Genomic DNA, 27,933 nt, shown 5'->3' with positions numbered 1-27,933 from the left:
ATGATACGTCCGCGAAATTTAAAATTGTAATTTAGTAAACTAAACCGGCCGTATTGGCATGTGTTGCAATGTTAATATTTCATCATTGATGTATAAACTATCAGACTGCGTGGTCGGTAGTAGTGGCTTTCAGTAGGACTTTAAATGTAGCTCAAAGGTGTAGATCAGGGGTGCCCACACTTTTTCTGCAGGCGAGCTACTTTTCAATTGACCAACTCGAGGGGATCTACCTCATTTATATATATCATTTATATTTATTTATTTATGAAAGAGACATTTTTGTAAACAAGTTAAATGTGTTTAATGATAATACAAGCATGTGTAACACATATAGATGTCTTTCTTTCACGAAGACAAGAATATAAGTTGGTGTATTACCTGATTCTGATGACTTGCATTGATTGGAATCAGACAGTAATGATGATAACGCCCACATTTTCAAATGGAGGAGAAAAAAAGTTGTCCTTTCTGTACAATACCACATGAAAGTGGTTGGTTTTTGGCATCTAATTCATCCAGCTTCCATACACTTTACAAGAAAAACATTGGCGGCAAATTCCGTAGCTTGCTTGATTGACATTCACGGCACCCGAGGGTCTTGTGAGATGACGCTGGCTGCTGCCAGTTCATTATTATGAAAAAATGACGGAGAGGAAGGCGAGAAACACTTTTTATTTCAACAAACTTTCGCGCCGTCCCTTCCGTCAAAACTCTAAAGGCCGACTGCACATTTCCTATCTTCACAATAAAAGCCCTGCTTCATGCTGCCTGCGCTAACAAAATAAGAGTCTCGGAAAGCTGGCGTGCACAAGTGATGTGCACGCCAGCTTTCTGAGGGATCGCTTGTGCACGCCAGTTTTCCGAGACTCTGTATTTAGTTAGCGCAGGCAGCATGAAGCAGGGCTTTTATTGTGAAGATAGGAAATGTGCAGTCGGCCTTTAGAGTTTCGACGGAAGGTACGGCGCGAGAGTCTGTTGAAATAAAAAGTGTTTCTCGCCTTCCTCTCGGTCATATTTTCATAATAATGATCTTGCAGCAGCCAGCGTCATCTCACAAGACCCTCCGGTACCGTGAATGACATTTAAGTGACGTCTTGGTGAAGATTGATGATCACTAATTTTTAGGTCTATTTTTTTTTAAAAGCCTGGCTGGAGATCGACTGACACACCCCCCGCGGTCGACTGGTAGCTCGCGATCGACGTAATGGGCACCCCTGGTGTAGATAATGTGGTTTCACAATGTAAAGAGTGCTATATAAATATAATTCACTTCACTTAAGTACACACCATATTGGAACATTGGACAGTGCAGACCACAAACGTCCATGAGAACAAACATGCAACATGAAGAAAGTAGGTCAATCAAGTCATTAGTGATGATAGCCGTCGCCGGTCGGCTTTACCTTACTTGCAAGACAGGAAGAAGTCATCCTGCATTTTTATTTTCCACTCCTTTAACTTCCCTGCCCTCATTACTTTCCGGGGCTCATGACTGATACATGCCAAAAAGATAAGACGGCCTCCAAAGAAAAAGGAGACGTTGATGAATGGGAACATTGAATGGGGGTTAAGGTAAAGAAGGCCTTCTTCATAATTGATTTCAGGCATAATGGCTTCATTGGCCCGAAGTACTACAGGTATCGTGAAGCAACTTGATCCTTGGTAACCCAAATCCTGGCTGGAGACACAACCCAGTCTCCAGGACAAGCGCTCGACAGGACACCATATTACATGCAAAGAGTTTACAGGTTACGCTACTAAAGCCTCAACTTACAATGTCTACTTTAAAGGCTGATAGTTTATATATCAATGATGAAATATTAACATTGCAACATATGCCAATACGGCCTTTTTAGTTTACTAAATTGCAATTTTAAATTTCCCGCAAAGTGTCCTGTTGAAAACGTCGCGGTATGATGACGCGTGCGTTTGACGTCTCGGTTTGTAGCGGACATTATTTTCCAGCCCGATCCAAGCTAGAAGTAGTCTACTTTAATCGCATAATTACACATTATTCTGGACATCTGTGTTGCTGAATCTTTTGCAATTTCTTCAATTACTAATGGAGAAGTCAAAGTGGAAAGATGGAGGTGGGAAGCTTTTAGCCTTTAGCCACACAAACACTGGGTGATTCCTTGTTTAAAATTCCCGGAGGTGAAGCTTTCCTATGGATCAGAGGGGTCCAGCGAACTTGAATCCCGACCACATGTCAACCGACAGGTTTCGGTGAGAAAATTGTGGTAATAAGTCTGCTCTTACCGTAGTTATGAGCGGAGCAATTTTAAATTTCCCGCGAAGTGTCCTGTTGAAAACGTCGCGGTATGATGACGCGTGCGTTTGACGTCTTGGTTTGTAGCGGACATTATTTTCCAGCCCGATCCAAGCTAGAAGTAGTCTACTTTAATCGCATAAGTGCACAGTATTCTGGACATCTGTGTTGCTGAATCTTTTGCAATTTCTTCAATTCATAATGGAGAAGTCAAAGTAGAAAGATGGAGGTGGGAAGATTTTAGCCTTTAGCCACACAAACACAGCCGGTGTTTCCTTGTTTAAAATTCCGGAAGGTGAAGCTTTACTATGGAACAGAGCGGTCAAGCGAACATGGATCTCGACCACATGTCAACCGACAGGTTTCGGTGAGAAAATTGTGGTAATAAGTCGGCTCTTACCGTAGTTATGAGGGGAGCAACTTTAAATTTCCCGCGGAGTGTCCTGTTGAAAACGTCGAGGTATGATGACGCGTGCGTTTGACGTCTCGGTTTGTAGCGGACATTATTTTCCAGCCCGATCCAAGCTAGAAGTAGTCTACTTTAATCGCATAATTACACATTATTCTGGACATCTGTGTTGCTGAATCTTTTGCAATTTCTTCAATTAATAATGGAGAAGTCAAAGTGGAAAGATGGAGGTGGGAAGCTTTTAGCCTTTAGCCACACAAACACTGGGTGATTCCTTGTTTAAAATTCCCGGAGGTGAAGCTTTCCTATGGATCAGAGGGGTCCAGCGAACTTGAATCCCGACCACATGTCAACCGACAGGTTTCGGTGAGAAAATTGTGGTAATAAGTCTGCTCTTACCGTAGTTATGAGCGGAGCAATTTTAAATTTCCCGCGAAGTGTCCTGTTGAAAACGTCGCGGTATGATGACGCGTGCGTTTGACGTCTCGGTTTGTAGCGGACATTATTTTCCAGCCCGATCCAAGCTATAAGTAGTTTACTTTAATCGCATAAGTACACATTATTCTGGACATCTGTGTTGCTGAATCTTTTGCAATTTCTTCAATTCATAAATGGAGAAGTCAAAGTGGAAAGATGGAGGTGGGAAGCTTTTAGCCTTTACCCACACAAACACAGCCGGTGTTTCCTTGTTTAAAATTCCCAAAGGTGAAGCTTTACTATGGAACAGAGCGGTCAAGCGAACATGGATCTCGACCACATGTCAACCGACAGGTTTCGGTGAGAAAATTGTGGTAATAAGTCGGCTCTTACCGTAGTTATGAGCGGAGCAATTTCAAATTTCCCGCGAAGTGTCCTGTTGAAAACGTCGCGGTATGATGACTCATGCGTTTGACGTCTCGGTTTGTAGCGGACATTATTTTCCAGCCCGATCCAAGCTATAGGTAGTCTACTTTAATCGCATAAGTACACATTATTCTGGACATCTGTGTTGCTGAATCTTTTGCAATTTCTTCAATTCATAAATGGAGAAGTCAAAGTGGAAAGATGGAGGTGGGAAGATTTTAGCCTTTAGCCACACAAACACAGCCGGTGTTTCCTTGTTTAAAATTCCCGAAGGTGAAGCTTTACTATGGAACAGAGCGGTCAAGCGAACATGGATCTCGACCACATGTCAACCGACAGGTTTCGGTGAGAAAATTGTGGTAATAAGTCGGCTCTTACCGTAGTTATGAGCGGAGCAATTTTAAATTTCCCGCGAAGTGTCCTGTTGAAAACGTCGCGGTATGATGACGCGTGCGTTTGACGTCTCGGTTTGTAGCGGACATTATTTTCCAGCCCGATCCAAGCTAGAAGTAGTCTACTTTAATCGCATAAGTACACATTATTCTGGACATCTGTGTTGCTGAATCTTTTGCAATTTGTTCAATTAATAATGGAGAAGTCAAAGTGGAAAGATGGAGGTGGGAAGATTTTAGCCTTTAGCCACACAAACACATCCGCTGTTTCCTTGTTTAAAATTCCCGAAGGTGAAGCTTTACTATGGAACAGAGCGGTCAAGCGAACATGGATCTCGACCACATGTCAACCGACAGGTTTCGGTGATAAAATTGTGGTAATAAGTCGGCTCTTACCGTAGTTATGAGCGGAGCAATTTTAAATTTCCCGCGAAGTGTCGTGTTGAAAACGTCGCGGTATGATGACGCGTGCGTTTGACGTCTCGGTTTGTAGCGGACATTATTTTCCAGCCCGATCCAAGCTAGAAGTAGTCTACTTTAATCGCATAATTACACAGTATTCTGGACATCTGTGTTGCTGAATCTTTTGCAATTTCTTCAATTCATAATGGAGGAGTCAAAGTAGAAAGATGGAGGTGGGAAGCTTTTAGCCACACAAACACAACCGGTGTTTCCTTGTTTAAAATTCCCGAAGGTGAAGCTTTACTATGGAACAGAGCGGTCAAGCGAACATGGATCTCGACCACATGTCAACCGACGGGTTTCGGTGAGAAAATTGTGGTAATAGGTCGGCTCTTACCGTAGTTATGAGCGGAGCTTTCGTCCTCCTGCAGCTGCGGACTATTGCCTCCTCCCACCGGAGACACTGGCGGTCACCACACCCGTGGCCACACCCCTCCGACTTTCAGGTACTATATAATCTCACTAAAACACTAGTAACACAGTAGGCAGATAAGGGATTTTCCAGAATTATCCTAGTAAATGTGTCGAATAACATCTCACTGCCCTCGCTTCACGGTGGCAGAGGGGTTAGTGCATCTGCCTCACAATACGAAGTTCCTGCAGTCCTGGGTTCAAATCCAGGCTCGGGATCTTTCTGTGTGGAGTTTGCATGTTCTCCCCGTGACTGCGTGGGTTCCCTCCGGGTACTCCGGCTTCCTCCCACTTCCAAAGACATGCACCTGGGGATAGGTTGATTGGCAACACTAAATTGGCCCTAGTGTGTGAATGTGAGTGTGAATGTTGTTTGTCTATCTGTGTTGGCCCTGCGATGAGGTGGCGACTTGTCCAGGGTGTACCCCGCCTTCCGCCCGATTGTAGGCGCCAGCACCCCCCGCGACCCCGAAAGGGAATAAGCGGTAGAAAATGGATGGAAAAAAAATGGATGCCCTCGCCTTTTTTTTTTTTTTTCTAGTCCTTCACTCTCAATATCCTCATCCACGAATCTTTCATCCTCGCTCAAATTAATGGGGAAATTGTCGCTTTCTGGTCCGAATCGCTGTAGCTGCTGGTGGCTATGATTGTAAACAATGTGAGGAGCCCTACAACCCGTGACCTCACACGCCTATTGTCTGCTACTTTCGGTAAAGCAAGGCTTTTTTATTAGCGACCAAAAGTTGCAAACTTTATCGTCGGTGTTCTCGACTAAATCCTTTCAGCAAAAATATGGCAGTATCGCGAAATGATCAAGTATGACACATAGAACGGACCTGCTATCCCCGTTTAAATAAGAAAATCTCATTTCAGTAGGCCTTTAACACGGCCAATCATATACAGTTATTTCTATACAAATGATGACTCAGACTAAAGTACTCTCACGCACTAGCCAGTAGCTGTCAGGAAAAGAAAGCAGTCATTTTCTCAGTGGAGACGCTATAATATTCTCCACAGACAAGTAGCAAAGACTTGTGGTCAGCTAAGACATGACTGCTGCCGTTGTGGTGAGCACACTGTGTTTGTTTTGGACGGCCCGGTTAGGACAACAAGAGCAGCCTGGTTGTTTTAGAACGAGGCGTGCACTAATAGTAACAGCGTGGGGTTTGAAGAAAGGAGGGGAGGCTATTTGGGTGTAGGTCGAGGGTTTCTCTGTGGAGTCTGGAAAAGTGGGATGTCTTTTCTGATCTGAGGCCTGTGGGTGTTTGTAATTGAGTTGCTCTTTAATTGTGGCCACACCACATACTGATGCATGTATGTACCGTATCTAGTTATTACAGCAAATTATTGTGTGTGTGTGTTCTTCTATTTCAACCCTTCTTGAGACATCAGCAAGGAAAAGTAATGTTCATATGAGGACTGGTGAACAAGTTAGGGCATAAATCATGGTCTCAATACAGAAAACCATTGCATCTAATAGAAAATGTCTCATCTGCACCCCTGGTGGTGAAATCTATATCAAAATGAGGGTGGCCCCAAAAAGGAGGGATTTTTCTAGTTGACTGTGTGTCTGTTTTAAAAGTGCTCCAGTTCTGGTCAACATATGAAATAACAAGTGTATGTGTGGAAATTTTGAAGTGCTCCTCCTCTGGCCAACATATGTAATAAAAAGTATGTGTAAGTGTCAGGTTCAAACACTGATGACATATATTAAACAGACAAGAAGCAAGGAATCATGTAGAGACGGATTTAAATTTTACTCATGAGGAGGAACGTATTGAGCTGTACACTTAGTTACAGATCCAGCCTACGCTCTAAGGCAGTGGTTCTCAACCTTTTTTCAGTGATGTACCCCCTGTTAACATTTTTAAATTCAGGTACCCCCTATTTAGAGCAAAGCATTTTTGGTTGAAAATAGAGATAAAGAAGTAAAATACAGCATTATGTCATCCGTTTCTGATTTATTAAATTGTATAACAGTGCAAAATATTGCTCATTTGTAGTGGCCTTTCTTGAACTATTTGGAAAAAAAAGATATAAAAATAACTAAAATCTTGTTGAAAAATAAACAAGTGATTCAGTTATAAATAAAAATGTCTACACATAGAAGTAATCAACTTAAAGAGCCCTCTTTGGGGATTGTAATAGAGATCCATCTGGATTCATGAACTTAATTCTAAACATTTCTTCACAAAAAAATAAATGTTTAACATCAATATTTATGGAACATGTCCACAAAAATCTAGCTGTCAACACTGAATATTGCATTGTTGCATTTTTTTTCACAGTTTATGAACTGACATTCATATTTTGTTGAAGTATTTTTCAGTAAATGTAATTATAAAGGATTTTTGACTTGTTGCTATTTTTAGAATATTTTTGAAAACTCTCACATATCCCTTGGCATACCTTCAAGTACCCCCAGGGGTAGACGTACCCCAATTTGAGAACCACTGCTCTAAGGTACCGTCCAATATACTCCTCTATTTATTTGGCAGGTCCCTGGTTTCATCACTGAGGCTGCTTCTGAAGGAAGTGGGGTAATTTTAGCAGCCCCAGTTAGACACAATATATGGTTATTCAGAAATGGAAATGTGCTGACACCCGTGATATCGCCCTGTCTTTGCTTTGTCTGCGTCACGGTGCTCTGTTCGCCATTGGCAGTCAGCAGGCTGAGTCTGGACACAAACACTGGTACGAGACGACTCACAATCCAAGATTGCAAGTTGTCCCTTTGCACAGATAGAAAAGTACAACTTCAGCACAATTGATAATCACTATAGCAACAGCCTTTAAGCATAAGAGTTGTGTGATAACTTGCACATAATTATTCTAACAGTAAAAAATTAAAATGCGCCCTCTTTGGCCAAACTTTAAATTAAAAAAAAAATATATATGTGTATATAGAGACATACTGTAGTAACTTGAAGTAAATAACAAAGATTAAAAACAAAAAATAAATATGTATATAGAGACAAACCGTAGTAACCTGAAGTAAATAATGGAGATTAAAAAACAATTACCAACAAATAAATAAACTAAAAAACAGTCTCACAAGGTGTCAAACTTTTTCTTGTAGAATTGGGAACAATTTCTCATATACTTTCTGTTTCTGTAGTTTTGCAATATTTTCTTGTAAAATTATTCCTTTTTTTGTAAAACTATTTTTTATAATTTTTTATGCAAAAATGTTGACATTGGCCTTTCGAAATTATGACTTTTATCGCAATATTTCCCGACAATTTTTTTTGTTCTTGTGAAACCGTGACATTTTTTGAGTAAAATTATGACTTGTCATAATTTTGCCAAGCAAAGTTCCGATCATTATTAGTATATTGCAAAAATGTCAGTTTTCTTACAAAATTGTGACTTTTGTCGATTAAAATTACGACTCTTTTTCATAAAATTTTCCAAAATGTAAGCTTTTCTTGTAAATTTGCGACTGCTATTGAGTAAAATTCCAACTTTTATCATTAACTGCACAAATGTTTAGTTTTTATTGTACATTTTTGACTTGCGTTGAGTAAAATTACAACTTTTATCATAATACTACCAAAATTCAAAGTTTTTCTTATGATATTCCAACTAATTATTCCCAACACGCTTTTTTATACTTGCATAGTATGTATATATTATTAATGTTGTAAATACAAATCTTTATATATCTAAAAAGGGTGGTCCTCAAAAGATAGGCCTTATTCAGAGGTCTCAAGAAGGTAACAAATACTGTGTGTGTGTGTGTGTGTGTGTGTGTGTGTGTGTGTGTGTGTGTGTGTGTGTGTGTGTGTGTGTGTGTGTGTGTGTGTGTGTGTGTGGAGTCCTTTGTACTAGTCTTAGAAAGAAGAGCTTCCTTAAGAATGATAAACATGACGTCAGCTATGGTAATTTGAGCTACTATGAAGCAATTTCTCTGGGGAGCATTATTCTGGTCAACATGGCACTGGATATAAGAGTTCAGAACATTCAGAGAGAGAATTTCCCACTCTCTTCTAAATAATATAAAAAGTAAAACAAAACGATTAATTGATACTGAGTCACAGGGTGCACAGTCTACAAAAGCAAATAACTGTCACTTTATTTAGCGCCAGGACAGACAACATTGGTATTGAGAGCGGTGGCTGTAGTCAACCCCTGGACATAGTTTTAATACCTCCCCAAGATGGCCACAGCTGCAATTTTAAGTGTCAAAAGTGGTGAGTGTTCAGCAGCTTGCACTGCTCCACTGTTGGTGTGACACACATTTGTGTTACACCTGCCATACTCTTGTGATACAGTTAATGCAGCTAACGGCATCACGGCTTTGGTTTTGTTGTGCAATATACCTAATGTGCTCAAAGAGAGCTCCATTTTTTTAAATGTTCTCATGTTTTCCAATCATTAATTAAGTAAACATTATTATTATTATTTTTTTTTTTTTACAAATTATGTAAATAACAGCCTCTTTCCGCTTGACTACCCATCCTTTTTGTGGTTTATGTAAACAAACTATTAGAGCGTGTATGATACCTCCTTTGCACATTCTCTTTCAGTCTTGATTATCTATTTAGGTTAGGGTTTTTTTTTGGTTTTTTTCAGTTCAATACGTATGTATCCATTTGTGGTAGGGGGTGTAACGGTACACAAATTTCGGTTTGTTACATACCTCGATTTAGAGGTCACGGTTCAGTTCATTTTCGGTACAGTAAGAAAACAACAAAATGTAAATTTTTTGGGTTATTTATATATCAAATTTGTAAACAATGGCTTTATCCTTTTAACATTGGGAACACAATAATGATTCTGCCCACGTTAATCCACACTAAACTGCCTCAAGTTGTTGCTCAGATTAAATAAAATGACAAAACTTTTCTTCTACATATAAAAAGGTGCAACATTAAACAGTTTTAAGTCAATTCATCATGCTTAATTTATAACAGCATTTGGGAAGCCTGTAGTTGATGTTTATTATGTAAATGATATATTTTTGTCAACATGTGATAGCAGGACCCTGCCATTCAAAACTAGGCTGCTACATTACTAATGATTCATGTAACGATTGCTGAAAAAAATAGTACAATAGCAATAGGAGAGACTATTCATCCCTGAACACCATGGAGTTCAAGTGAAATAACAGACAGACAGGGCTTTGCTGCCTCTAACACACACACACACACACACACACACACACACACACACACACACACACACACACACACACACACACAGAAAAATGAGCTAACGTTACGCTAATAGCTAATTAGCCTTCACCTCAAGCCAGGACTGCGAGCGAGCTGAGCTTAAGTTTCTAGAAGGTCAACGGACAAGTAGTGATGTTTGTAGTAGTTGACTGGGTGGTGTTTTTTATAATTTTGGGAAAGTACGCTGCCATATGCTCACCTGCTAAACACCTATCTGCTCAACGCTGAAGCATTTACTACATGCGCTCTGAATACGCACGGCTGATTGGCTGTTACCGCTCTGAATACGCGCTGCTGATTGGCTGTTGGCTGTTACAGCTCTGAATACGCACTGCTGATTGGCTGTTACCGCTCTGAATACGCACTGCTGATTGGCTGTTACCGCTCTGAATACGCACTGCTGATTGGCTGTTGGCTGTTACATCTCTGAATACGCACTGCTGATTGGCTGTTACCGCTCTGAATACGCACTGCTGATTGGCTGTTGGCTGTTACATCTCTGAATACGCACTGCTGATTGGCTGTTACCGCTCTGAATACGCGCTGCTGATTGGCTGTTGTCGCTTTGTATGTAACCAATCAGATGGTTGTGTGGGTGGAGTAATGCTGGGTGCTTGGACAGAGGCAGAAGAAGCAAAGCAGCTTGTTAAGACTTTAGCTTAGAAACTCGTTCGCTACACCTCCGTACCGAACCGAAAGCCCCGTACCGAAACGGTTCAATACAAATACACGTACCGTTATACCTCTAATTTTTGGGCATTTCCATTGTAAATATATGCAACCCCTAAAGTGCCACTTTTCTGCACGCTTTTTGTTGGGATTCTACTTGCAGCAGTAACAGGATGGATTTGTCAAATAGATTAATGATTCTCTTTGTATTTAAAACATGCCATTTTGTGTGTGTTTAGTAGCATACTAATTGGGTAGGAGTTTCAGCCACTACTGGGGCGTGGCATCCTCAGTGTGCAGCGTGGCACGAAGACAAGCCAGGCCCAGATATCCCATGTGGTGGCGTGGAGCGCCCATTTGGAAACTTCCACTGTGCGCGCGTGTGTGCGTGTCTTAGGGCGCAAATAAGGAAATCCAAGGGTGTGTGTGTGTGTTGGTATGTGTAGAGTTGTGTGTCATTGTGTCCTTTCAAGGTAGAGAGCAAGGTTGTGCTTCCTTTACATAGCTCTTCTGACCTTATGGTGAACTTTGACTCCAACACAGGAAAAACAACATTCCCTGTTCTTTCCCTGTCTGCATCATCTCTACTGCCCAATGTAAAAAAAAACGGTTGTTAACCATTTTCCAATTTTTACATCTCAAAATGCCTTTCATACACCTAAACCAGGGGCGCTCACACTTTTTCTGCAGGCGAGCTACTTTTCAATTGACCAAGTCGAGGAGATCTACCCCATTCCTATTTATAATTTATATGTATTTATTTATGAAAGAGACATTTTTGTTAACAAGTTAATGGTGTTTAATGATAATACAAGCATGTTTAACACACATAGATTCCTTTCTTTCATGAAGACAAGAATATAAGTTGGTGTATTACCTGATTCTGATGACTTGCATTGATTGGAATCAGACAGTAATGATGATAACGCCCACATTTTCAAATGGAGGAGAAAAAAAAGTCCTCCTTTCTGTCCAATACCACATGAAAGTGGTTGGATTTGGCATCTCATTTGTCCAACTTGCATACTCGTTTTTAATTGATTGATTGATTGATACTTTTATTAGTAGATTGCACAGTACAGTACATATTCCGTACAATTGACCACTAAATGGTAACACCCGAATAAGTTTTACAACTTGTTTAAGTCGGGGTCCACGTTAATCAATTCATGGTACAAATATATACTATCAACATAATACAGTCATCACACAACACTTTGTTAAACACTTTGTTATGAGAGTAGCATATGTGTGTGGCCCTTTAATGTCTGGCAGCAGGTGAGTGACGTCAGTGAGTGTGCGGGTGGGCAAGCAAGTGAGAAAGCGGTCGCTGAGGGCGGGGGAGAAATACATTGGCATCAAACTCCGTAGCTTGCTAGCTTTCTGAGACTCTTATTTTGTTAGCACAGGCAGGATGAAACAGGTCTTTTATGGTGAAGACAGGAACTGTGCAGTCGGTCTTTAGAGTTTTGACAGTAGGTACGGAGTCTCTAGAAATAAAATGTGTTTCTCTGCGTCCGCCCTGTTAGTGATTTTTTTCTTAAATATGAGCTCGCAGCAGCCAGCGTCATCTCACAAGATCCTCGGGTGCCGAGAATGTCAAACAACTGACGAAAGTGAAGTCTTGGTATGATTGACGATTGCTCATTTTTATGTCTATTTTTTAATGCCTGGCTTGAGATCGACTGACACACCCTCCGAGATCGACCAGTCGATCGCGATCGACGTAATGCCCACCCCTGACCTAAACCATACTAAAATGTGAATTTTGAGTTTTTGCTGAAATCCAGCACTCATTGCACTTGAAATATGCAATGACAACAATTACTGAGAGTACAGTATCACATAGAACAGGGATTCTCAAACTGCGGTACATGTACCACGAGTGGTACGTGGGCGCCATCTAGTGGTACTTTAACTTTTATAAGCAATTAATTTAATTTGATTAATAATTTAAATACAATTATTTGTTACTCATCACACTCCTCAGCCTTCCCGGTAAGGTTTATTCAGGTGTACTGGAGAGGAGGCTACGCCGGATAGTCGAACCTCGGATTCAGGAGGAACAGTGTGGTTTTCGTCCTGGTCGTGGAACTGTGGACCAGCTCTATACTCTCGGCAGGGTTCTTGAGGGTGCATGGGAGTTTGCCCAACCAGTCTACATGTGCTTTGTGGACTTGGAGAAGGCATTCGACCGTGTCCCTCGGGAAGTCCTGTGGGGAGTGCTCAGAGAGTATGGGGTATCGGACTGTCTTATTGTGGCGGTCCGCTCCCTGTATGATCAGTGTCAGAGCTTGGTCCGCATTGCTGGCAGTAAGTCGAACACATTTCCAGTGAGGGTTGGACTCCGCCAAGGCTGTCCTTTGTCACCGATTCTGTTCATAACTTTTATGGACAGAATTTCTAGGCGCAGTCAAGGCATTGAGGGGTTCCGGTTTGGTGGCCGCGGGATTAGGTCTCTGCTTTTTGCAGATGATGTGGTCCTGATGGCTTCATCTGACCGGGATCTTCAGCTCTCGCTGGATCGGTTCGCAGCCGAGTGTGAAGCGGCCGGAATGAGAATCAGCACCTCCAAATCCAAGTCCATGGTTCTCTCCCGGAAAAGGGTGGAGTGCCATCTCCGGGTTGGGGAGGAGACCCTGCCCCAAGTGGAGGAGTTCAAGTACCTAGGAGTCTTGTTCACGAGTGAGGGAAGAGTGGATCGTGAAATCGACAGGCGGATCGGTGCGGCGTCTTCAGTAATGCGGACGTTGTACCGATCCGTTGTGGTGAAGAAGGAGCTGAGCCGGAAGGCAAAGCTTTCAATTTACCGGTCGATCTACGTTCCCATCCTCACCTATGGTCATGAGCTTTGGTCATGACCGAAAGGATAAGATCACGGGTACAAGCGGCCCAAATGAGTTTCCTCCGCCGTGTGGCGGGGCTCTCCCTTAGAGATAGGGTGAGAAGCTCTGCCATCCGGGAGGAACTCAAAGTAAAGCCGCTGCTCCTTCACATCGAGAGGAGCCAGATGAAGTGGTTCGGGCATCTGGTCAGGATGCCACCCGAACGCCTCCCTAGGGAGGTGTTTAGGGCACGTCCAACTGGTAGGAGGCCACGGGGAAGACCCAGGACACGTTGGGAAGACTATGTCTCCCGGCTGGCCTGGGAACGCCTCGGGATCCCCCGGGAAGAGCTAGACGAAGTGGCTGGGGAGAGGGAAGTCTGGGCTTCCCTGCTTAGGCTGCTGCCCCCGCGACCCGACCTCGGATAAGTGGAAGAAGATGGATGGATGGATGGATGGACGTTACTCATTTAAGTACAACAATTCTTCTCAACAAAAGAGGACAAATATAACCTAAAGGGCAATCTAATTTATTACATTTGTATGTATGTACAACACAAAAAACCTTTAGTATAGCTATCCATCCATTTCTTACCGCTTGTCCCTTTTGGGATCGCAGGGGTCCTGGATCCTATCTCAGCTGCATTCGGGCGGAAGGCAGGCTACACCTTGGACAAGTCGCCACCTCATCGCAGGGCCAACACAGATAGACAGACAACATTCACACTCACATTCACACACTAGGGCCAATTTAGTGTTGCCAATCAACCTATCCCCAGGTGCATGTCTTTGGAAGTGGGAGGAAGCCAGAGTACCCGGAGGGAACCCACGCAGTCACGGGGAGAACATGCAAACTCCACACAGAAAGATCCCGAGCCTGGATTTGAACCCAGGACTGCAGGACCTTCGTATTGTGAGGCAGGCGCATTAACCCCTCTTCCACCGTGAAGCCCAGTATATCAATATGTGAAATTAAAGTATGGAATGGATTAAGCAAAGAAATCAAACAATGAACCAATATGATTCAGTTTAAGAGACTACTACAAGTGTTCACAAAAGTACAAAGAGGAACAATTGTCATAAATATCTTGAACCTTTTTTTTTTTAAACTAAAGATCATTTATGTATTTAATATTTGTTTACTTACTTATGGTATATTTATTAATTTACTTGTTCACCGTTCTGTTACACACAGAACAAAGTGAAGTGAATTATATTTATATAGCACTTTTTCTCTAGTGACTCAAAGCGCCTTACATAGTGAAACCCAATGTCTAAGTTACATTTTAACCAGTGTGGGTGGCACTGGGAGCAGGTGGGTAAAGTGTTTTGCCCAAGGACACAACAGCAGTGACTTGGATGGCAGAAGCGGGGATCAAACCTGCAACCCTCAAGTTCCTGGCATGGCCACTCTACCAACCGAGCTATGCCGCCCGAAGAAATGGAATAAAACTGCTATGATATGAAATGGGGTAGGATTAAATAAGATCTCGGCACTCAGTTGGTAGAGTGGCGTGCCAGCAACTTGAGGGTTGCAGGTTCGATTCCCGCTTCCGCCATCCTAGTCACTGCCGTTGTGTCCTTGGGCAAGGCACTTTACCCACCTGCTCCCAGTGCCACCCACACTGCTTTAAATGTAACTTAGATATTGGGTTTTACTATGTAAAGCACTTTGAGTCACTAGAGAAAAGCGCTATATAAATATAATTCACTTCACAATTCACTTCATCTCCTTCTTCCTACTCCTTTTCGGACATGCTGTAATGAAACAACTGGAAATATGTGATGTATTACATTGCAACTGTATCCCATGCGTGTTCGAAATAAACCCAACTGATCTGAATTAAAAGTGTTGTATATTCCTACATTCAAACACAGTGTAACTGTTCAAACTGTGTGTAATGCAATGTTACATTGGCCCAAAATATTAAATATACTTTTTTAAAAAACCCATCTGCCTTGTTTTAAATTTACTGTATATGTAGGCCCAATAGGCTAGAGAAGGGGTCCCCCAAACTACGGCGTCCATAATCCGGCCCGCGGGACGTCCCAAGGTAAAAAAAAATATATAAACAATTATTTTTGATTATTGTTTTAAATCTGTCCTTTCTAATTCATTTTCTACTGCTTGTTACTGTGTCTCCTAGCTGCTCAGGCAAATCATATTATCTAAAAATGCTTTTTTTCCATCGATCAATCAGTCAATTAAGTCAATTAGTGTGTGAGGAATATGTATGTATGTATGTATGTGTATATTTGTGAATATATATATATATATATATATATATATATATATATATATATATATATATATATATATATATATATATATATATATAAAGTAGTCTTGTGATTTTTTTTCCCACGCCTACATGTATATATACAGAACTGTTTCATGAGGGGCTCCCTCAATCATCAGGAGAAATCTCCTGATGATTGAGGGAACCCCTCATGAAACAGTTCTGTAGAGATGAAGTAGTCTTGTGATTTTTTCCCACACCTACATATTGCGCTCTACCACGGTATCGAGCACTATTCTCTGGATAATCCAATCAAGATATATATATATATATATATATATATATATATAAACCAATAACGAATGTAACTGTCGCAAGAAACCTGATTGCCCTCTCAACGGAAGGTGCTTACAGACATCAGTCGTTTACCAAGCAAAGGTAACACGCAAGGACATTAACACATCCGACACGTACGTAGGATTAACCGAAGGAGCGTTCAAAACAAGATGGAATAATCACAACGCCTCCTTTAGAAACCAGACTTTGCAGAATTCTACAGAACTCAGCAAACACATTTGGAACCTCAAAGACAATAATGTTGAATATTCAATAACATGGCAAATTCTTGCATCCAGCACACCTTACAACAGTGGTAATAAAAGATGCAACCTATGTTTAAAAGAGAAACTGTTTATTATATATCATCCAGAGCTATCATCCCTCAACAAGCGCAGTGAAATCATTTCAACATGCCGCCATAGACGGAAACACCTCCTAGGTAACACATGAGCCAATCACCACACCCTACGCCTGCTTGTACCACCCACTCTGTGCCCTATATAAACCATTGTATGTGAATGCTTCCATTAAAATCTCCTGATGATTGAGGGAACCCCTCATGAAACAGATTCTGTAGAGATGAAGTAGTCTTGTGATTTTTTTCCCACACCTACATATATATATATATATATATATATATATATGTATATATATATATATATATATATGTTGGCCCTGCGATGAGGTGGCGATTTTAACCCAATGCGGCCCCCGAGTCATTAAGTTTGGGGACCACTGGGATAGAGTATTTTAATGTTGGTTAATATAGTGGCATTTGTAGAGCGAGTTGTTTTCTCACATTCACACACTAGGGCCAATTTAGTGTTGCCAATCAACCTATCCCCAGGTGCATGTTTTTGGAGGTGGGAGGAAGCTGGAGTACCCGGAGGGAACCCACGCATTCACGGGGAGAACATGCAAACTCCACACAGAAAGATCCCGAGCCTGTGTGTGAATGTGAGTGTGAATGTTGTCTGTCTATCTGTGTTGGCCCTGCGATGAGGTGGCGACTTGTCCAGGGTGTACCCCGCCTTCCGCCCGATTGTAGCTGAGATAGGCGCCAGCGCCCCCCGCGACCCCGAAAGGGAATAAGCGGTAGAAAATGGATGGATGGATGGAGTTGTTTTCTGAGGTGGCACATGGTGAAAAAAGTTTTACAACCACTGACATTGACTAAATTGCAGTTTTAATCCATTTGTGAGGCCAGAGCTACTGAAATATTCAGCAAAATTAAACCAGTCAGGCCTGCTTGGAGTTTACCGTACATCCATACCACTGTTTATCACTTTATGCATCATCTGTGAAATCCTTTACATTTGTAATTTATTCAATATGTCCTTAAAGAAAGATACATTCGAACATGTCCACCTGCAAGTGCGCGTTAATCTCATCTCCACACAGGCTCCATTTTTAAGTGTGCAATGTTCTCTTTTCTATATTACAGTTCCCCGAGTGTGGTTTCTATGGCATCTACGATAAGATATTGCTGTTCAAACATGACATCTCGACCAGCAACATCCTGCAGATAGTTAAGGCTACAAGTGACATCCAGGAAGGAGATCTGGTGGAGGTGGTGCTCTCTGGTGAGTCAAGGAATAGCTGATTACATTAAGGGTGTTTATTCTGTTGTCATCATTTCATCTGCGACCATATTATTACACTCATCGCATTGTAGCGGCGGCCACGTCAGAAGATTTCCAGATTCGTCCCCATGCTCTGAATGTGCACTCCTATCGGGCCCCGGCGTTCTGCGACCACTGTGGAGAGATGTTGTTCGGACTGGTCAAGCAGGGGCTCAAGTGTGATGGTGAGAACACTTGTTAAATGAGATCACATGATGTCATCCACACTCTTCCCATCCGTTGATGTCACGCTTAACCGTTCCCCGGTTTCTCGGTGCCCCCTGCAGGGTGTGGATTAAACTACCACAAGCGGTGTGCATTCAGCATCCAAACAACTGTGCAGCTCGGAAGAGGCGCCTGTCCACCATCTCCCAGGGCAGCAGCCAGTCAGTTTATAGCATGGGGACCACCTCCACCTGCACCGAGGACTCCGGCTTAGTGCGCTCGCATACGCAAATGGTATATATAGCCCTTTACAGCCTTCATTGATATACACTACTTGGAAATTCATATTCGATTTTTTAGTAATTAGTATAATGGTTATGATTATGATTTACGGTTATGATTTGTTTTAGAAATGTTTAACAAGTTAAATTTGCAGATTTCAACATATCTCAAAAGTAGTAGAAAGAAGTCTTTTTTTTCTAAAAGTTTGTTAACACCATAATTTTTAAATGTCTACAATATGTAATAACATAATGCTTACATAGTGATTTAATAGAATACAACACAGTAGAAAGTTTTTATTGTCACTGTATACCAGGGGTCACCGACCTTTTTGAAACCAAGAGCTTCTTCTTGGGTACTGATTAATGCGAAGGGCTACCAGTTTGATACACACATAAATTGCCAGAAATTGCCAATTTGCTCAATTTACCTTTAATAAATAAATCTATATATATATGTATATATATAGATATATATATATTAAAAAATGGGTATTTCTGGCCGTCATTCCGTCATACATTTTTTTTCCTTTACGGAAGGTTTTTTGTAGAGAATAAATGATGATGAAAACACTTAATTGAACGGTTTAAAAGAGGAGAAAACAGGAAAAAAAATGAAAATTACATTTTGAAACATAGTTTATCTTCAATTTCGACTCTTTAAAATTCAAAAATTCAACCGATGAAAAAAACACTTAATTGAACGGTTTAAAAGAGGAGAAAACAGGAAAAAAAAAATTTACATTTTGAAACATAGTTTATCTTCAATTTCGACTCTTTACAATTCAAAATTCAACCGATGAAAAAAAACACTTATTTGAACGGTTTAAAAGAGGAGAAAACAGGAAAAAAAATAAAAATTACATTTTGAAACATAGTTTATCTTCAATTTCGACTCTTTAAAATTCAAAATTCAACCGATGAAAAAAGCACTTATTTGAACGGTTTAAAAGAGGAGAAAAACAGGAAAAAAATGAATATTACATTTTGAAACATAGTTTATCTTCAATTTCGACTCTTTAAAATTCAAAATTCAACCGATGAAAAAAACACTTAATTGAACGGTTTAAAAGAGGAGAAAACAGGAAAAAAATGAAAATTACATTTTGAAACATAGTTTATCTTCAATTTCGACTCTTTAAAATTCAAAATTCAACCGATGAAAAAAACACTTAATTGAACGGTTTAAAAGAGGAGAAAACAGGAAAAAAATGAAAATTACATTTTGAAACATAGTTTATCTTCAATTTCGACTCTTTAAAATTCAAAATTCAACCGATGAAAAAAACACTTAATTGAACGGTTTAAAAGAGGAGAAAACAGGGAAAAAAAAAAATTACATTTTGAAACATAGTTTATCTTCAATTTCGACTCTTTAAAATTCAAAATTCAACCGATGAAAAAAGCACTTATTTGAACGGTTTAAAGAGGAGAAAAACAGGAAAAAAATGAAAATTACATTTTGAAACATAGTTTATCTTCAATTTCGACTCTTTAAAATTCAAAATTCAACCGATGAAAAAAACACTTAATTGAACGGTTTTAAAAGAGGAGAAAACAGGAAAAAAAATAAAAATTACATTTTGAAACATAGTTTATCTTCAATTTCGACTCTTTAAAATTCAAAATTCAACCGAAAAAAAGAAGAGAAAAACTAGCTAATTCGAATCTTTTTGAAAACATAAAACATTTTTTTTATGGAATATCAACAGTAATTTTTCCTGATTAAGATTAATTTAGAATTTTTATGACATGTTTTAAATACGTTAAAATCTAATCTGCATTTTGTTAGAATATATAAAAAATTGGACCAAGCTATATTTCTAACAAAAACAAATCATTATTTCTTTTACATTTTAAAAGAAATTCAAAAGACTTTGAAATACGATTTAAATTTGATTCTAAAGATTTTTTAGATTTGCCAGAACATTTTTTTTGAATACTAATCATAATAAGTTTGAAGAAATATTTCACAAATATTCTTCGTCGAAAAAACAGAAGCTAAATTGAAGAATTGAATTAAAATGTATTTATTATTCTTTACAATAAAAAACATAAATTTACTTGAACATTAATTTAATTTGTCAGGAAAGAAGAGGAAGGAATTTAAAAAGGAAAAAGGTATATGTGTTTAAAAATCCTAAAATCATTTTTAAGGTTGTATTTTTTCTCTAAAATTGTCTTTCTGAAAGTTATAAGAAGCAAAATTTTAAAAAAAATTGATTTATTCAAACAAGTGAAGACCAAGTCTTTAAAATATTTTGTTGGATTTTCAAATTCTATTTGAGTTTTGTCTCTCTTAGAATTAAAAATGTCGAGCAAAGTGAGACCAGCTTGCTAAAAAAAAAAAAAAAATTCAAAAATAGAGGCAGCTCACTGGTAAGTGCTGCTATTTGAGCTATTTTTAGAACAGGCCAGCGGGCGACTCATCTGGTCCTTACGGGCTACCGCGGGCACCACGTTGGTGACCCCTGCTGTTTACCAACAAAAATTGCAGAAGCACAACGGTATTGCCAGAAAATAGTTGTATTATTACATCGGGATTAACAAATTAATTGAAATAAACATATTACGTTTTATATAGAGTGTTATTGCATTATTAATTATGGTCCTATCTTATCCACTGGTTTTCTGCTAAAGGGCTGCATAAATGTTTTTGTATTTAAAATTGTATTGAGTTTTATTGAGTGCAGCACAGTGGCGGGTGCGTCATAAAACGAGGATTTTGGGTTCGATGCCCAGGCTCGGGGTTTCCCTTTAATTGCAAATTGCTAAATAACATAACTGTTCAAATACTAACATTACTCTATAATAGATTCAGAGAAAAAAAATAAATAAAATTTAAAAAATAGAGGCAGCTCACTGGTAAGTGCTGCTATTTGAGCTATTTTTAGAACAGGCCAGCGGGCTACTCATCTGGTCCTTACGGGCTACCGCGGGCACCACGTTGGTGCCCCCTGCTGTATACCAACAAAAATTGCAGCAGCACAACGTAGTGCCAGAAATAGTTGTATTATTACATCGGGATTAACAAATTAAATTTAAATAAACATATTACATTTTAATTAGAGTATTATTGCATAATTAAATATGGTCCTATCTTATCCACTGGTTTGCTGCTAAAGGGCTTGCATAAATGTGTTTGTTTTTAAAATTGTATTGAGTTTTATTGAGTGCAGCACAGTGGCGTGTGCCTCACAAAACAAAGATTTTGGGTTCGATCCCCAGGCTCTGGTTTCCCTTTAATTACAAATTGCTAAATAACACAACTGTTCAAATACTAACATTACTCTATAATAGATTCAGCGAGCACATGCTACTGTTGTTTGTGTTTTATTTGTTATTACTCTACCATAGCCCCGGACCCCGAGTGAAGCCCGACGCTTCTATAAGGGTCGACCCGTGCAATTGGACAAGATCCTGATGAGCAAGGTGAAGGTGCCGCACACATTCGCCATCCACTCATACACGCGTCCGACAGTGTGCCACTTCTGCAAGAGGCTTCTCGAGGGCTCTTCAGGCAGGGCCTACAGTGTAAAGGTCAGCAAATGTACATTGGTAGCGAACAATGCCATTGTTAGAGTCTAACCTTTATACATGTCTGTTTATTTTAGACTGCAAGTTTAACTGCCATAAACGCTGTCTATGCAAAGTTCCTAACGACTGTCTTGGTGAGACCATTGGAGGTAAGGGACTTTTAAAATGTCATCTCTCCCTGCATGAAAACAATCATTTGCATGATTAGATTGTCATGCAAACTACATCAAAATAATGAAACATACATTTACGTAACCAACACTGGTACTTACTGCCACTAATCTCTTTATTGTCTTAGAAAACAGAAGTAACTGTGGTAAGTCTGCATGCATTCATCCTTAATAATAGTTGTAGATGTAGAAAAGCAGCATTTTTTGAAACATACAGCCAACGTAAGTCAAGTTGCACTCAACGGTTTACCTCTTTTTATGCACCAGATATGCTGAGTTCCGGTATGGACACAGAGATACCCATGGACTACGCCAGCGACTACGACGTTTCAGACAAGTCATCCATGGATGACTCGGACGAGGAACATCTCTGCATCATCCCGGGCTCCTTCTCTCCTGACAGCAACAAGGATGGACCCAGTGGAGACCAGGGGTGTGGGGAAAAAAAACCATAAACATGCCACACTTTTAAGCTTTGTTTTCTAATGAGCAGTTATGCGTTTTTTTCACAGTGCTTACATTCCACTCATGAGGGTGGTCCAGTCAGTGAGGCAGACAACCCGTCGATCCAGTACTGCTATCAAGGCGGGATGGATGGTTCACTACAACAACAAAGACACACTGGTACCTTTTTTAACTTGACCGAATCGTCTCAGTTCTCCACTTGTTTTGGCTTTCCCTTCTCTGTCCTTAAAGACCTACTGAGATGAGTTTTTCTTATTTAAACGGGGATAGCAGGTCCATTCTATGCGTCATGCTTGATAATTTCGCGATATTGCCATATTTTGGCTGAAAGGATTTAGTAGAGAACATCGACGATAAAGTTTGCAACTTTTGGTTGCTAATAAAAAAGCCTTGCCTTTACCGGAAGTAGCAGACGATGTGCGCGTGACGTCACGGGTTGTAGGGCTCCTCACATCTGAACATTGTTTATAATCATAGCCTCAAGCAGCAAGAGCTATTCGGACCGAGAAAGTGACAATTTCTGTATTAATTTGAGCGAGGATAAAATATTTATGTGGATGAGGAAATTTAGAGTGAAGGACTAGGAAAAAAAAAAGTTAAAGAACAAAAGGGGATTGTAGTGGGAGCGATTCAGATGTTATTTGATACATTTACTCGGATAATTCTGGAAAATCCCTTATCTGCCTATTGTTTTAGTGAGATTATACATTACCTGAAAGTCGGAGGGGTGTGGCCATGGGTGTGAACATTGTTTATAATCATAGCCTCAAGCAGCAAGAGCTATTCGGACCGAGAAAGTGACAATTTCCGCATTAATTTGAGCGAGGATAAAATATTTATGTGGATGAGGAAATGTAGAGTGAAGGACTAGGAAAAAAAAAAAGTTAAAGAACAAAAGGTGATTGTAGTGGGAGCGATTCAGATGTTATTTGATACATTTACTCGGATAATTCCGGAATATCCCTTATCTGCCTATTGTTTTAGTGAGATTATACAGTACCTGAAAGTCGGAGGGGTGTGGCCATGGGTGTGAACATTGTTTATAATCATAGCCTCAAGCAGCAAGAGCTATTCGGACCGAGAAAGTGACAATTTCCCCATTAATTTGAGCGAGGATGAAAGATTTGTGGATGAGGACATTTAGAGTGAAGGACTAGGAAAATAAAAAAGTTAAAAAACAAAAGGTGATTGCAGTGGGAGCGATTCAGATGTTATTTGATACATTTACTCGGATAATTCTGGAAAATCCCTTATCTGCCTATTGTTTTAGTGAGATTATACAGTACCTGAAAGTCGGAGGGGTGTGGCCATGGGTGTGAACATTGTTTATAATCATAGCCTCAAGCAGCAAGAGCTATTCGGACCGAGAAAGTGACAATTTCTGTATTAATTTGAGCGAGGATAAAATATTTATGTGGATGAGGAAATTTAGAGTGAAGGACTAGGAAAAAAAAAAGTTAAAGAACAAAAGGTGATTGTAGTGGGAGCGATTCAGATGTTATTTGATACATTTACTCGGATAATTCTGGAAAATCCCTTATCTGCCTATTGTTTTAGTGAGATTGTACATTACCTGAAAGTCGGAGGGGTGTGGCCATGGGTTGTGAACATTGTTTATAATCATAGCCTCAAGCAGCAAGAGCTATTCGGACCGAGAAAGTGACAATTTCTGTATTAATTTGAGCGAGGATAAAATATTTATGTGGATGAGGAAATTTAGAGTGAAGGACTAGGGAAAAAAAAAGTTAAAGAACAAAAGGTGATTGTAGTGGGAGCGATTCAGATGTTATTTGATACATTTACTCGGATAATTCTGGAAAATCCTTATTTGCCTATTGTTTTAGTGAGATTAATACAGTACCTGAAAGTCGGAGGGGTGTGGCCATGGGTGTGAACATTGTTTATAATCATAGCCTCAAGCAGCAAGAGCTATTCAGACCGAGAAAGTGACAATTTCCGTATTAATTTGAGCGAGGATAAAATATTTATGTGGATGAGGAAATGTAGAGTGAAGGACTAGGAAAAAAAAAAAGTTAAAGAACAAAAGGTGATTGTAGTGGGAGCGATTCAGATGTTATTTGATACATTTACTCGGATAATTCTGGAAAATCCCTTATCTGCCTATTGTTTTAGTGAGATTATACATTACCTGAAAGTCGGAGGGGTGTGGCCACGGGTGTGTTGACCCAGTGTCTCTGAGGGAAGTAACGTAGCTGCAGCAGGACGCAAGCTCCGCTGATGTCTCCAGTAAGAGCTTACTTATTACCACAATCTTCTCACCGAAAACTGCCGGTTGGAATTTCGTCGGGATCCATGTTCGCTTGACCGCTCTGATCCATAGTAAAGCTTCACCTTCGGGAATTTTAAACAAGGAAACACCGTGTTTTTGTGTGGCTAAATGCTAAAATCTTCCAACCTCCATCTTTGTACTTTGACTTCTCCATTATAAATTGAACAAATTGCAAAAGATTCAACAACACAGATGTCCAGAATACTGTGTACTTATGCGATTAGAGCAGACTACTTATAGCTTGGATCGGGCTGGAAAATAATGTCCGCTACAAACCTGAGACGTCAAACGCACGCGTCATCATACCTCGACGTTTTCAACACGACACTTCGCAGGAAATTTAAAATTGCAATTTAGTCAACTAAAAAGGCCGTATTGGCATGTGTTGCAATGTTGATATTTCATCATTGATATATAAACTATCAGACTGCGTGGTGGGTAGTAGTGGCTTTCAGTAGGCCTTTAAAGTAGCTTCTAATGTTATGCTTGTTACTGCACCAAGAATGAATAAGAAAAAAAGCACAAACTTTTAGAAGGGTAGTCACAAGCCGTGGAAGAATCTATTGTATTTTTAGATGGAGCTACATAAAAATAAAGAGGTAGATTTTTCAATTATTGTATACATCTTAATAAAAAATTGTAAGCATCCATCTATTTATCCATCCATCTTCCTCCACTTATCCGAGGTTGGGTTGCGGGGGCAGAAGCCTAAGCAGGGAAGCCCAGACTTCCCTTTTCCCAGCCACTTCGTCTAGCTCCTCCCGGGGATCCCGAGGCATTCCCAGGCCAGCCGGAAGACATAGTCACCCCAACGTGTCCTGGGGTCTTCCCCGTGGCCTACTACTGGTCAGACTTGCCCTGAACAAGTTCCCAGGTAGGCGTCCGGGGGGGAATCCTGACCAGATGCTTGAACCCCTTCATCTGGTTCCTTTCGATATGGAGGGAGCAGCGGCTTTATTTTGAGCCCCTCCGGAATGACAGAGCTTCTCACCCTATATCTAAGGGAAAGTCAAGCCACCCGACGGAGGAAACTCATTTCGGCCGCTTGTACATGTGATCTTGTCCTTTTGGTCATAACCCAGAGCTCATGACCAGAGGTGAGGATGGGAACGTAGATCGACCGGTAAATTGAGAGCTTTGCCTTCCGGCTCAGCTCCTTCTTCATCACAACGGATCGATACAGCGTCCGCATTACTGAAGACGCCGCACCGATCCGGCTGTCGATCTCACGATCCACTCTTCCCCCACTCGTGAACAAGACTCCTAGGTACTTGAACTCCTCCCCAACCCGGAGATGGCACTCCACCATGGACTCGGACTGGAAGTTGCGGAATCTTTATTGACATTTTAAGCATAGTTATAAAAATGTAGAATTTAGTGGCTTGCTCTGAAATAACTATTTAAAAAAAATAGCACATTTTTAGTTTTGAAAGACATCGTAGTGAGGCTTGTGGTGTCCTTGTTAAACACCAAAATAAGTTATTACACTGGAAAAAATGTCCCTCTTAAAAAGAGTAAAATAATTTTTACACGTGATTTTTGCTTGTGATGAGCGAAAATATCTGCCAATGGAACAAGCAAAAAAATAATAATCTTGAAATAAGACATTATATTCAAGCTTTAAAAACTTAAAAGTGACCTATTAAAGTAGCAATTAAAACTTATTATTAGCTATACTTACTTATTGTAAAACTTTGTGTCTTACATCAAAACTATGATCCTCAGATAATCTATTGCCTATAAACAACTTCTTATCTCTCACTGAAAAAAATACTATTTAGGGAATTTTGACTTGTATTAAGTTTGTTTAGATATTTAGTCTAGAACTTTGAAATATAGTATATACTTGGTGAGATTGTGAGTTTTTGCATTGTAGGTATGGATCTTTTCTCGATTAAAGGCTAATGAGATGTGTTTCTAAATCAGTGACATAAACAGAGGACGCCTATTGAGCCTTTACTGTATTTAATGCATTATTTGATTTTATTTCATATCCTTGCACCTGGGGATAGGTTGATTGGCAACACTAAATCGGCCCTAGTGTGTGAATGTGAGTGTGAATGTTGTCCGTCTATCTGTGTTAGCCCTGTGATGAGGTGGCGACTTGTCCAGTGTGTACCTCGCCTTCTGCCCGAATGCAGCTGAGATAGGCTCCAGCGACCCCAAACGGGACAAGCGGTAAAAAGTGGATGGATGCTTTCATATGTAATATTTCCTATTTTATTCATTATAACTTATACTTTTATATCTTACGAGGCCCCCCAAACCTCCTGCACTAACTGCTGCACTAACACTTAGTCTTCTCTTTCTGTCTGTTTTTCCCCTTTTTTCTTGTCGCTCCTGAGTTTCCAACATCTCAGTCTGTCACCTATCCCTTGGCCATTCTTCGTCTCTTCCTTCTGGAGATCAACTCTGTCACAATCCTCACCTTGTATCCTCCTGACCTACGATACCCCCACCCTGATACAATCCCCAACAGAGAAGGAGGCTCTACTGGCACCTGGACTCGAAGTGCATCATCCTTTTCCAGAACAACACCTCAAACAAATACCACAAAGTATGTTTGTAATTGTGGAGACTTTCTGGAAAGAGGCCATCATTTGTTTTGTGTCATCCGTGATCCATCTTCTTTGCAGGAGATCCCTCTCTCAGAAATTCTGGAGGTACGACCTGCCGGCAACTTCACTCTGGTGCCCCCCAGAACAAACCCGCACTGCTTCGAGATCATCACAGGGACCATGTGCTACTTTGTGGGGGAGGACCCCAACTCCCTTCCACCACTAACCCCCAGCAGACTGTCCCCCAGACACCCCCTTCTCCAAGCCAAGTGGCACCCAACAGCGGCATTGGTCGTGAGGTGGCCAATAGCTGGGAGGCCGCAATTCGCCAAGCCCTCATGCCTGTCATCTTCCAGGATGCTCCCCAACCTGCGGGAAACACCACTCACAGTGAGTCCAGAGGGCACACTACATTGGGAATATTCAGAAAACATTTGTTGAAGTCACGGTTTTGTTTGTCGAAAGTTACAATAAGAAATTTAGGGCTGGGCGATGTATCGAGTAAGATATCACTGCAAAAACCGAAATCTAAGTAAGATTAAATACCTCAAATAAGGGTGATATTTGCTTATTTTCTGTATGATAAGATAATTCTTCTTACTAAGCAGATTTTATGTTAGTGTTTTACTTGTTTTAAGGGTTTTGGTCCTAAATGATCTCAGTAATATATTACAGCTTGTAGCTGAGATTTTATGGGGGGGGGTTGCCCACATCTGAGGTCCTCTCCAAGGTTTCTCATAGTCAGCATTGTCACTGGCGTCCCACTGGGTGTGAATTCTCCCTGCCCACTGAGTGTGAGTTTTCCTTGCC

The 27,933-nt window shown here is 40.4% G+C and overlaps 1 protein-coding gene across 1 annotated transcript in view; it reads left to right on the top strand.

Annotated features, from left to right (window-relative positions):
• prkd2 (protein kinase D2) overlaps positions 1–27,933 on the top strand; it is a 116,920-nt gene that overhangs the window by 54,089 nt on the left and 34,898 nt on the right. The window contains 13 exon segments of the mRNA XM_061878613.1: positions 17,480–17,618; positions 17,711–17,842; positions 17,945–17,980; positions 17,983–18,116; positions 21,461–21,608; positions 21,611–21,643; positions 21,718–21,789; positions 21,939–21,956; positions 22,078–22,243; positions 22,323–22,434; positions 27,045–27,122; positions 27,202–27,402; positions 27,405–27,513. Of these exon segments, the coding sequence (XP_061734597.1) occupies positions 17,480–17,618; positions 17,711–17,842; positions 17,945–17,980; positions 17,983–18,116; positions 21,461–21,608; positions 21,611–21,643; positions 21,718–21,789; positions 21,939–21,956; positions 22,078–22,243; positions 22,323–22,434; positions 27,045–27,122; positions 27,202–27,402; positions 27,405–27,513 (1,378 nt within the window).

This window comes from Nerophis ophidion, linkage group LG18 (genome assembly GCF_033978795.1).
Source record: "Nerophis ophidion isolate RoL-2023_Sa linkage group LG18, RoL_Noph_v1.0, whole genome shotgun sequence".
NCBI classification, from domain to species: domain Eukaryota; kingdom Metazoa; phylum Chordata; class Actinopteri; order Syngnathiformes; family Syngnathidae; genus Nerophis; species Nerophis ophidion.
Note: the sequence above shows the minus strand (reverse complement) of the source record. Positions and strands in the feature narration are given on the sequence as shown.